Source organism: Alligator sinensis, unplaced genomic scaffold, assembly GCF_000455745.1.
Source record: "Alligator sinensis unplaced genomic scaffold, ASM45574v1 scaffold388_2, whole genome shotgun sequence".
In the NCBI taxonomy this organism is placed as follows: domain Eukaryota; kingdom Metazoa; phylum Chordata; order Crocodylia; family Alligatoridae; genus Alligator; species Alligator sinensis.
Genome location: NW_005842102.1, coordinates 299099 through 309612, shown reverse-complemented (window position 1 = coordinate 309612; position 10514 = coordinate 299099). Strand labels below are relative to the sequence as shown.

General features: G+C 48.9%; 2 protein-coding genes across 4 annotated transcripts in view; one reads left to right on the top strand and one right to left on the bottom strand.

The window, feature by feature from the left end:
• The first annotated feature begins 1821 nt into the window (after positions 1-1821).
• Positions 1822-5864, top strand: CUNH9orf16 (chromosome unknown C9orf16 homolog). Its single transcript, XM_006024310.3, has 2 exons — positions 1822-1979; positions 4788-5864. The coding sequence occupies exons 1-2, from the start codon at positions 1835-1837 to the stop codon at positions 4982-4984; spliced, it is 342 nt and encodes a 113-aa protein (XP_006024372.2). The 5' UTR covers positions 1822-1834; the 3' UTR covers positions 4985-5864.
• Positions 5865-6247: 383 nt separating this feature from the next.
• CIZ1 (CDKN1A interacting zinc finger protein 1) overlaps positions 6248-10514 on the bottom strand; it is a 26758-nt gene continuing 22491 nt past the window's right edge. For 2 of the 3 annotated variants that reach the window (XM_025204997.1, XM_025205000.1), the window contains one exon: positions 6248-6952. In XM_025204997.1, the coding sequence (XP_025060782.1) occupies positions 6398-6952 (555 nt within the window). In that variant the 3' untranslated portion in view covers positions 6248-6397. The remainder of the gene's footprint in view (positions 6953-10514) is intronic. The other variant, XM_025204999.1, reaches the window with a different exon arrangement.

Genomic DNA, 10514 nt, shown 5'->3' with positions numbered 1-10514 from the left:
CGGGCACCGACGCCCTTCTTCAGGCATAGGGAGAGGCACCTGCAATGCCTGATGAAGGGCGTTTGTGCCCGAAAGCTTGCAATGAAAGACTTTTTTGGGGTTTTTTTGCAAAAATCTTGTTGGTCTAATAAAATAAATCGTCTCCACTAGTACGAGTCCGGATCACCTTTTCCTTTAGACCAATACGGCTACAACCTGGATGCCCGACACCTGGAAGAGATCGAATTTTAGCTGGTTTTTAAAAATGAAATCTTCATATTTTCCCAAGTGGGAAGCAACCGTGACCACCTGAAACCTGAGATCCTGCCTTTGTTTCAAGGCAATCTGCATCAAGGCAGGTCCTCACGGGAGGTGAGAGGCTCCACACCGGCCAATAAGTTGGTCTAATAAAAGATCAGATTCAACCAAAAAGCCTTGTCTGTCCAGACCAGCGATGAACTGCCTGCCCAGAGGAGTTGTCCATCTATTGGCTCCTCTGTGAACGCCTATGAAATATGAACTTTAATTTCTACTCGAGGACTTTTACAATCTTTTCTCCCATGCCCGGTGAAGGGTGTTTGTGCCCGAAAGCTTGCAATTAAAGAAACTTTTTTGCAAAAATCCTGTTCGTCTAATAAAAGATATCACCTCTACTATGAGTCCCAATTGCCTGAAGAAGGGCATTTGTGCCCAAAACCTTGCAAAGAACAACTATTTAGCTGGTTGAATATAAGATGACACATTTACCCAAAGCACCTGGTCTGCCTCTGAGTGGACGAACGTGAATAAAACATTCTCTGCAAGCAGCAGAGCAATTGTTCACAGGGAAAACTAAAGTCAAGATGGTGCTTGTGAATATTTAGTGAGGTTTTTTCCCCGCTTTTGAAGAAAGTCTACTCATCTCCACCCTCTGCTGTCACCGCACTGATTATCTAATCCTCCCCTCTGCTTTATGAATCCACATGGAGATGGAAAGGAGAAGGCTGCACTTCTGGAAAGGCGAGCAGCCCCCTCCTTTCCATCTCTATGTGGTTTCATGCCCCTCCATTCCCCACCTTGACTGCTAGGCTGGTGCAAAGTACTGGCCCAGACTTCTCCAGTCTAACGCATAAAAACGAGGAGCGGATAGTAACCGTTTGCACTTCTACAGCAGCCCTTATCTGAGATCTCAGAGGTTTACCCAGCTGATCAGCACAGATATTCCAGTCCCCTATGAAGCCACAGGTGCTGCAAAAGGGCTGCCCAGGGAAGCTGTGGGGGCGCAGGGTGCAGCCGGGTTGGTCTAAGGATGCGGGCAGAGGACGGTCTTTGGGTGAATCCGATCTCTTTGATTAGAGCCACTCGAATCCTTGGAAAAAGTCTCACTAGCAAGCTATTGGGTTTAAACCCGACAGCTTGCTAAGAAGAATTTTTCCAAGGATTGGAGCGGGTCTAATCAAAGTGATCGGATTCAAGCAAAGCCCCTCGTCTGCCAGGGAAGCGGGGGACTCCCCATGACTGGAGGTGTTCAAGAAGAGGGGGGGCAGCCACTGGCCAGGGGTGATGGACGGGCACCGGACCCCAGTTCTCTTTCCTGCCTGGTGCAGGCGCCTGGACCCGCTGATCTTCCCACATCCCTTCCGGCCCCGCAATCTGTGGCTCTCCGGTTGCACTAGGGGCACTTCCCGGGCTGCTTTGCTGATTGCACCTGCGCCCCCTTCCCGGACGCAAGACCCAAGAGCCTCCCGCAACTCGCCGGCTCCGCTCCCTGCCCAGAACCAAGCACTTTACTTCCGGGGCGGGACCGCGCTGTCCGCAAGCTCCGCCCCCTCTCACGTGACCCGCCCGACATCGCTCCGCCCCCTTCCGGGTCAAGATGGCTCCGCCCCTCGTCGGGCAGGGGGCGGGGCTTGGCGGTGTTTGTTCCGGGCGCAGCATGTCGGGGCCCAACGGGGAGCCGCACGTGGCGGGCGGCGCGGGGCCGGGTGAGGACGGCGGCGAGGACAGTTTCGGGGAGGAAGGTGAGCTGTGCCCGGGCAGGAGCCGGCTCTGCTTGGCCCGAGGCAAAACGGCCACGCAGTGCGCCCGCCTCCCTGCAGCTCGGCCCCGCCGTGGAGACCGGGGTTTGCAGCTCTCTGCTCCGGGGGTTAGGGCCAGGCCTCGGTTGTGGGAAGGGCTGTGCCTCCCCGTCCCTCTGCTGCGGAGAGAGGCGAGGGCGAGCTCTGCCTGGGCCAGCGGTGCAAGGTCTGGGATGCCGAGCGCTCGTCCTCGGGGCTCTCTTTGTAGTGCCTTGCACTGGGGAGCGTGTCTAATCTTACCCACCTACATCCTTGGCCCAATCAAACCCTCGCCTCTGGACCGTCAGGGCTGCATCACTGTTGTGCTACCATATAAGCAAGTGGAAATTTCTTCCTCCTCCTTTGTCAGGCTGAAATAGCTTGTTCAGAAGGAATTGCAATTAAAGGCATTTTTTTTTTGCAAAAATCTTGTTGGTCTAATAAATCATCTCTACTACGAATCCTGATTGCCTTGTTCAGAACACACCCCAGTCTGTACTGGGTTTGCCTCTGCATGCCTCCCCGCTGCTCCGGGACATGTCCTCTTTGCTGCTCCAGCTGAGAAAACTAGACCCCTGCCAGTGGGATGCAGGCTGTGGCACCCCTCAATGCTCCTTTCAGTTTTTTCAGCTGTGCAGCAGCCAGGGAATCAACAGTTGTTCACCTTCAGCGCCTGCTCTTGCTTGCTTGGTAGACCTGTAGGATCTCAGAGAGTTTGGACTTTTCTATAGCTCCTTCCTAAGATCTCTTGAAGCTTTCTGTATCTGTATAGTTCTAGGTCTTGTCAAGGCATTTGTTCCAAAGTATATCATTGCCAGTGGAGACTCAGTAGATGACTTCATAGTCCTGTTAAATCTTAGTTTTTTTGTGTGTTGGCTCTCCAGAAACAACACACGGTCCTGTTGTCCCTTGCTGACAGCTTGGTATGCTCTTCTGTAGTGGAGTTGCCAGTGGCTACTGTCTGCATTAATTGGTTGGGTGGCTGAACCTCCCCTGGTACAGCTTGTGTCATACCAGAAGGATGCTCCTCTGGTATATTCCCCTTGTGGCTTCATGTTGTATTTCTGCAGACATTCAGCAGCTGATTTGCTGAGTGTCTGATAACACCTGTGATGTTCCTTGCTGGGTTGAACATCTGGCTCTCCTTCCTTATTTGCAAAGAGTTTTTCTGCTATTTCAGGGGTCTCCACTCTCTCTGGTTTTCTTTATGCCACAAGGGGAAGAGCAATGCAGCAACAGCTATTGGTTGTCCAAAAAGCCTTTGCTTTCTCAGAGGCTGTGCTGAAACTTGCACTTCTAAACTGCACCTCTTCCAGTGTGGCCTCCTCTGCCCATTGCTGAGAGGAGAATGCAGCACCCAGGGATTAACGGTGGTTCTGTTCAGGGGACCCAGCCATAAGGCCACTACTGATTTAAAAATAGCCTTGTAGCTTGGACACAGAATAAACTGACAAGATGAACTCAATGCACCAGTTGCCAGTTCCTTTTACTTCCAAGCACAGGATCCTCTGTAACTCCCCTGTGTGCTGCTCCTGTTTCCCTACTGAATGGTGGCTGCATGAGCTCTGGTGGGAGAGGAGGGCTGCTGACACAGGCCCTGGCATCTCATGAGGTCAGAGGATGAAATATCCTGATAGCTTCAAAACAGTACTGTCCCAGGCTAGGGATGGGTCACTTGGCATGATCTAAACCACTTCATTGTGTTCCCATTCAAGTCAGAGTTGCTTACTTCAGTGTCACACCTAATATGGAAACAGGGTCAGGAATCTTGGCATGGCAGCGCATGGTACAGGCCTGAAGTTTTAGTGAGGGTAGGGCTGTGCCCCAAGCATTTCATAATGGTAATGACTGTGCAGGTGTGTTGCTTCAGGTAACATGAAGGACATGTCTCCAAATGAAAGCCAATCTAATTCTTTGTTATAAAATTCAATCATACTTGAATGGAATGAGCATTTCATCTTGTCCTTTGAACAAAGAACTAGGCTGGGGAACCAGCTTGAGCCTTGCCCTCAGGTCAGTTTGTGCCAGCTGTGTGGCATGCAACTTTGATCCCGCACAGCTGGTTTAGACTAGATCTTCTCCTCCCATGTGAGGTCTTAAATAGTCAAACTTGACCAGCATGGTCTCAGTAAATGGGTTAACAGCTTGGGGTGGATGGATCAGTGTGCCTCCAGTTTTATTGCTCCTGGGATGTTGAGATGTTTCCGTTTGGCCCTTGCAATGGGATTCACCCCGCCTCAACCATGAGAGATGCTGTGATGTTGTAGCAGTTTAACCCAGGCCAGACCCTTAAGTGACAGGTCCCAGATTAAGCACCCTGAAGATGCAAGTCCTCCAGGCAGTGTAAGCTCTTCTGTAGTACCCTGCCACACTGTCCATGCCCTGAGCAGACAAACCTACCACAGAAGTTGAATAGGTTAATTTAACCCTGATATCAGTTCAGATTTCCTGCATTCTTAGATAGCCATTTCCTTGGGAACAGGCCTGAACCCAACAACTTGCCTGCAAGTCTGAATAGTTCAGGTTAGATGGCCACTCCCAGGCTGTGCTGTTGCACAGAGGTAAAAAACCCTGTCACATCACCAAGTACCCAAACCACCGTGTCCTATTGACTATCCAAACCACATCTATGTGACAAGATGCAGTTGCATTTTACCTATACATGCTGCCTTGTGTATTCTGGGCACATTTGTAAGAGTTCTAGCAATGTGGTCCCTGCTGGCCTGAACAGGGGGAGTAGAAGTTGAAATTGTTCTACTCTCTCCCTCCTAGAATATGCAGCAATAAATTCCATGCTGGACCAGATCAACTCCTGCCTGGATCACCTGGAGGAGAAGAATGACTACCTCCATGCCCGCCTGAAGGAGCTGCTGGAGTCCAACCGGCAGACACGTCTGGAGTTTCAGCAGCAGCTGAGCGAGGAGCAGAACATGCAAACTGACATGCAGGGACCAGAGCCAACCAGCTAGTTCCATCAGTTTGTGCACAAACCGTGTCTCCTGGTTGATACTTCCCCAGGGACTTCCACTCTCTCTTGGTTTAAATGTAAACTTGAATAGAAAAGGCACATCCTGCTTGCTGTGTCCCCTCCAGTGGTTCAATTTTCTGCCCTTTCTGTATATCTGTGTTTTCTTTTTAAATGTGTGACTTATACTACATAGGTAAAAGAGTAGGTGTGGGGGAAGTTGATCCTTCAACATGCCACTTAACTCCAGCACTGAGCCACCAGTGTCTCCACTGGAACTAGTCCGTGGGAAGTCTTGTTCATGTCACAGGCCATGTGAAATGGAGTCAGCTGTCCTTCACAGCTGAAACTGTACTTGGGGAGGGTGCCCATGCCTGTATCTTCTAGCCTGTCTTTCCTCTAATATGGGAATTGTAAGGTGTACAGTGCTGGCACTCTTCTAGCAAACAGTGGTGCTGTCCCAGCCGCAGCTTTGTTCCTAGCTTTAATCCTGGGCAAGGTGACATGCTTCTGCCAGAGGCTAGTGTCCTAGTCAGTCTCCTGCCCTGTTGCTACAGTTCCATTCTAATTCACATTGTCAGTTCTATACGAGCTCTGATTGAGAGAGTCTGGTTAACTTCCAAGAGCACAAGACTGACCACCTGGACTCCCTCTTCTGAGAAGATGTAGCATGAACTACCCTTGTGCTCATCTTAAGCTGTAAATGGGACCTTGCTGTGACTTGTTTCTAGCTCTTGTGGGTACAGCCTGGTGCCAGCATTGTGAAGCAGTTGTTTGTATTTCACTACTGGATTTTTTTTTTGTACAGCTTAAAGTTTTTGAACATTCAGAGGAACTATTTATAAGATAAACTGTTTTATTAAAATTGCCTTGAACCTAACCACACTGGGAAGTCTCTTCTGAGGTTTGCTTTCTAGACCCTGTACTAGTAACTGAGCCCATGTTCTAACCCGTGTCCTGACCCTAGAAAGTGTTGGCTTGAGGCAGTAGAGGACACTGCAGAAGAGCGCACACAGTTTATCTAAGGGTGATCTCATCTCTCGGCAGTGAAAATTCCATTAGTCTCATAACGTGATTATTAAAGCACATGATCTGAGGATGAGGAATACCCTCAAGAGTCAGACTTCTCTCTACGTCACTGGTCTAGATGTCCAGCTGGCTTTTCTAGTCCAAGCTATGAGCTTTTCCCCTCAAAGCCTAGGCATGCAGAACTGTCTGGTCCACTGAACCCCATCATCCCAGCCACATAAACAACAAGCCAGGACCATCCTGTATTAGACACGCTAAAGCCAGGCTTATTTATTTTTAAAATAAAAACAGCAGTAAAGTTGAAGGTTTTTGCTCTATTAAAAGACTCCGAAAATAAACATTTCCAGCAAATATTGTATGCAAAAGGGGCTTCCCCTTTAAGGCCATTCTATCTGAGTTTGCGTCGAGTGGAGCGTCTACGCCCAGCTGGGGTTAGACTGGCTGCCTCTTCCTCCTGGCCTTTGTTAGCTACCTCACTCTGCTCAGAGCTCCCTGAAGCCGGGGCTTTGTCTATGCCTTCCCATTGCCTGGTTTTGGTGCTGCTCTCTTCTTTGCATGCAGGGTGTTCCAGCAACTCCCCTGTAGTGCCGTCCTCATCCAGGAGCAGGCAGTCTTCACTAGAACTAGGGGTCTGGTTTCCCTCCTCCCGACTCCCTTCCTCCTCTATGACCAAGGCTCCACATATATCATCAGTCTCACTGGCCAGGCTTTCACCCCTTCTCACAGAGGTGCCCAGCTCACTCTTGGTCTCCAGAGACCAAGAGCTTTGTTCTTTTAGTGCCAGTAATCCTGGAACTTTGTCTCCTGCTCCTGGATGGGCATTCACAGGCTCGGCTTCTTCCATCTCAGTGGCCAGAGGCTGCTTCTGATCATCCAACAGCTGGGAATGCAAAGAGGCCTCTGAGTGTGCTGCTGTGGCACGGAGCCTGGCTGCCTTGTATCTCTGCAAAGGAAAACAAATTGGCTTCAGCAATAAAATCAGGCTGGGACTGTCTACACCGCAGCAAGCGTCAGCTGGTCCAGGAGATACCTGTATGAAGACAACAGTGAAAGAGCTCCAATCTGCAGTGGCAGGTCTCTGCCTGAAACACAGCCCAACTTTGGAGGCTCTTGATTTGACTGTTCAGGAAAAGTGTTATTTGAGCAGGGAAGTACTTGCTCCTAAGAGAAAAGTGGCTGTAGTAAGGTCTGACTCCTCCCTCCCTCTCCCCCTGCAAGCACACTTATCTTTCAGCTTTAAGAAACACAGAAGTAGAAACAGGCTTTGGCAGCTGTTAGCTCAAAGTAGGGATTTTAGACCTATCCAGTACAAGCGAGAGATGGAAGCTTTTCTTGGGCACTAAGAATCTCTAGCTTTGGGGCTGGGTATGAAGAGAGAGGCTGGCAATCCAAATACTTGGGTCTCTGCCGTTTTGTGTGCACTCCTTGAAGGCATCTTGAATGGAAACAGATTGACAGTTACAGCATGGCCTACATTTAATCACCATACGACACCTAACTCAGTAAAGTCCCAGTGCTGTATCTGCTCTCACACAAGTGTTGCCAGACACTTCACTTAAGTCACGTGTAAGGTTTTTGTTCTGTTTTTGAGAGGCAGATGCACTCAGTTGCAAGAGGCCCCAAAGGTTTTCTAGATAGTGAATTTAGGCCTCGCAGCATTGTCAGCAAGACTGATTACACAACTGGTTTTCAGGCAGGCAGGCAGCCTGTCAGCAGAAGATCAGTAGAGAGGTTAAAATTGCCTCAAATACTTCAAAGGAAATTTCAGAAAAATAGTACCCAATATACTGGCTGTATGAAGCCAAACTACTGAAATGCAGTGGTGAGATCCTTAGCTTAAAGGGATTTCTCCTATTCTTTGGTGATTCAGGAAATCCTAGACAGAACACGAGCCCTAGAAGCTCATTGAGCAGCAGGTGGTTCTTCTTCCACAAAGACAGGTGGGCTTCTAACGCTAAACGTCTCTCTGAAACTGGGGCTTGCACTAACTCCAATATTCTAGTCAGGTTCTCATATCATGGGTATCTGAGAACACTGCCCTGAAGAGCATGGTAGAGCTGAAGCAGAATTGTAGTAATTGAAGGGGTTGAGTTATTAGTAGTTAGTACCGAGGTAGGAAGTAAACTCCTTCCCTGATATTTCCCAGCTCCTAGGGATCAAATTAAAAAACAAACAAACCAAAAATCTCTTATCCCTCAATACAAATCAGTCAGTGAAGTTCCATCCTGGGTAGTGCAGAAGCCTGACAAGTCCTGATGAACTGGGTTAATCACCACAGGTTTGTTCCTAATCTCACTCCTAGTGCCTAAGAACAAAGCAGGGAGAAACCGGGTGCGCAGCACAAGGGATTGCCACTGGCTGGAGATTGCATCTTTCTTACTCGGGACCAGCCAGAAAAACCCTGCAATGTAACAGCAAGTCAGTGCATGCCTAGCAGGAAACTGCCCTGAGCAGGTCCTTTGACAATGCACAGTACTCTCATCTGCCTTGCAACGTTCAGCCCATGATATTTTTAAACGTGATTTTGTTGAACTGGTGCAAACTCCAGTGCAGATTCATTTCATCCCAGCAGCTTATGGCACTGAGCTAAGCCTTCCCAACAACCTTATGCACAGCAACATGTTCTTTTGTAGTCAAAGCAGTTTAAAAGTCCTATCCGAACTGGAAAGAATTTTAACTGAGCAGGTCCAAATCAACTGCTCTGCAGTGAGCTGCCTCAAGGGCAAGACATTCTCTGTCCTCAAACCCTGCAGTGGGGTATGCTGACCACAGTGCTGTTTGCCCTGCCACAGAGAAACCAGTCCTCTTTAATTCAAAGACTCTGGCAACAGCATGTTCAATGCAGGGGCCAGCTGCCTCCAGCAGTGATCACAAGCCTCAGGAGATTAGGTATAAACCAAGTCCAGCCCAAAATACTTGCAAGGACCAGTTTATCCAGGTCACACTGGCATAAATGTGAATTTGTGAGCTTGGTAAACATGACTGAACTGAGACCCTTGGTAGCCCTGGAGACTACCCCCATTATTTTACAACTAGGAAACCAAGGCACAGAGAAGTTAAGGCACTTACCTAAGCTCAGGTCACTACTCACTGGTAAAAGCTGGGAAGAGAATAGGAAGCCTAACTATCAGAAAGCACCCACTTCCTGCTACTCCAATGCATGGAAGCAGCCATGTGGGCTGTTTCCCTTGGTCCTACCAGCCCACAGGTCACAAATTCAAGGCCACAGCAGAAGTGTTAATGGCACAGCCTGTCAGATTCAATGAATCTGAGAATTCTGCTAAATACCTTGTCACAAGGACACAAAAAAGGAAAAGAACCGATGAAGGGCAGGGAACATGAACTGCTGCTTCTCTGACTCTTTAAACAGGCCAACAGTGGGGACTGCAAAACAAATGGAACCAAGTAACTTGTCACTGCAAGTAGGCTTTTGCCTTCATTCCAGGGATGCTCTGCTTGGGAAGGGTGACCCAGAGGGGCAGTTAATGGTCCCAACTTCCTGTTTTAAGAACTGCTTAGGCTTAACCAGCTCAGCTATGGAGTCAGTCTGTTGGAAGGCTCCACAGGACATACCACAGAGGCCAGTTGGCTGGTGCAGGTCCTAGGCTCCGGCCCCAGAGGAAAGACAAACTGGAACTGCCCTCCCTATCAGAGGTCAACAAAATGCTGTTTCATGCGCAGACAGGACCCAGGTAATGGTTACTGAGAGGGAAAGGGGAAAACATACAGTGCTGATCTCCAAGACAGGCCCAGGTAGACACACAAAGCCAAACGACACAGGTAGACTGCCCAGCCCAGGGGACACTTGGACAGAGGATGGATTCATAGCTGGATGCAAGGGAAATTCTAGTTCCATTGGAGATTAGGAATTGGGGAGAAAACACAAAACTTCCTGAGCTCTGGAAAATTACCAGAAAAGTTCAAGTTACACCCTGTGGCTGCCTTGTCCCTTGGGACCAAATCTGCACTCAGCAGCTCAGGGTTGTTCCCATCTTGTAAGTTATCTGGCACTTACATCTCTATCAATTTAAAATAAGAAGCCACCTGGCCTCTCTTCAGTTGTTACTTCTACAGATTTCAGTTACAAAGGATCCATTTCCAGCATCACTGATGCTGTGGCTTCATGAGGGTCAGTAAGGACCTTTTCCTACTCTTTTAAAAAGGAGCAGCCTCTTCATGACTAATTTCCCCAGCTCTGCCCACTGCAATCCATTTAACAGAAGATCCCAGGCTGAATCAGGAATTGCATTTTACAGGTTCACTGAACAAATCAGACATTCTCCAAAGAGATACCCAGCTTAGAATGGGCAGACAACGACATTAGCAAGAGTTGGGGAAAGCAGGAGTGGAACTGTCTGCTCTACAAGAGGAGATGGAGACAAGCAGAGGGCACACCAGATGAAAGCTGTGGCATGAGAGACATCAAGGATGATGGACACATGTTGAAGACGAGACAGCTGAAGGGAGGAGTCACTGAGGAGAAAGGTAATGGGGAGGAGGGGGGG

Coding starts and splice junctions, on each gene's coding strand:
- CUNH9orf16 (XM_006024310.3), top strand. CDS start 1,835: ATGGCTCCGCCCCTCGTCGGGCAGGGGGCGGGGCTTGGCGGTGTTTGT. Junction 1,980..4,787: donor GGACAGTTTCGGGGAGGAAG/GTGAGCTGTGCC, acceptor TCTCCCTCCTAG/AATATGCAGCAATAAATTCC.